This window comes from Gavialis gangeticus, unplaced genomic scaffold, assembly GCF_001723915.1.
Source record: "Gavialis gangeticus isolate Ggan-Ray unplaced genomic scaffold, GavGan_comp1, whole genome shotgun sequence".
Taxonomy (NCBI): Eukaryota; Metazoa; Chordata; order Crocodylia; family Gavialidae; genus Gavialis; species Gavialis gangeticus.
This window is the reverse complement of record NW_017728992.1, coordinates 22,678,396-22,679,165: the sequence shown is the minus strand read 5'-3', so window position 1 is coordinate 22,679,165 and position 770 is coordinate 22,678,396. Positions and strand designations below refer to the sequence as shown.

Genomic DNA, 770 nt, shown 5'->3' with positions numbered 1-770 from the left:
GCCCGCAGCCCGGCACACAGCGCGCAGCGGCCAGGGTGGGTGAACGCGGCTCCGGCTGCTGCTCCCGGCCCCGGCCCCGCGGACCATGGTGCAGTTCCCGGCGCTCACGAACTACTGGCCGCTTGTGCGCTTCCTCGTGCCCCTCGGCATCACCAACATCGCCATCGACTTCGGCGAGCAGGTAGCGGGAGCCGCGCCGGGTCCGGGGGTAACATCCAAGGGCAGCGCAGGGCATACGGCAGGACACAGGCCCACACACGGATGCACACAGCAAGACACACGTGCAGGCGCACACAGCAGAGCACACCGCACAGATATACATACACAGAACACAGATAAACACAGTAGGACACACACACAGCGCAGAAGGGTACACAGCACACAGATGCACACACATATACATATACATGCACACAGCAGGACATAGCCCAGGCACACACACAGCACACACATATGCACAGCACAGGCACACACACAGAGCACAGGGTGGGGTCAAAGGCAGCCTTCCTCCCCACCCCTTTGCTAGTCAGCAAGAGCCTGTCAGTTGCAGCTCTGTGTTTGCCAGGGCAGATCCCAAAAGGCGGTTGAAGATGGCAGCTTGCAGCTGCAGCAGCTGCTTTAAAGTCACCACAAAGACAGCGTTAAAAACAAAAAGGAATAGGGTGGGCTGGAGGCAGAACTGCAGCAGGGATGGGTCTGGTGGAGCCCACCATGCAATCGCCTGGAAAGGGAGATATTAATAGGGGTGGGGGGCAAGGGAGAGGATGTCT

General features: G+C 59.6%; 1 protein-coding gene across 1 annotated transcript in view; it reads left to right on the top strand.

Moving 5' to 3' along the window:
* The first annotated feature begins 6 nt into the window (after positions 1 to 6).
* Positions 7 to 770, top strand: part of ANKH (ANKH inorganic pyrophosphate transport regulator) — a 196,189-nt gene continuing 195,425 nt past the window's right edge. Inside the window, exon 1 of the mRNA XM_019521304.1 lies at positions 7 to 181. Coding sequence (XP_019376849.1) covers positions 86 to 181 — 96 coding nt within the window. The 5' untranslated portion in view covers positions 7 to 85. The remainder of the gene's footprint in view (positions 182 to 770) is intronic.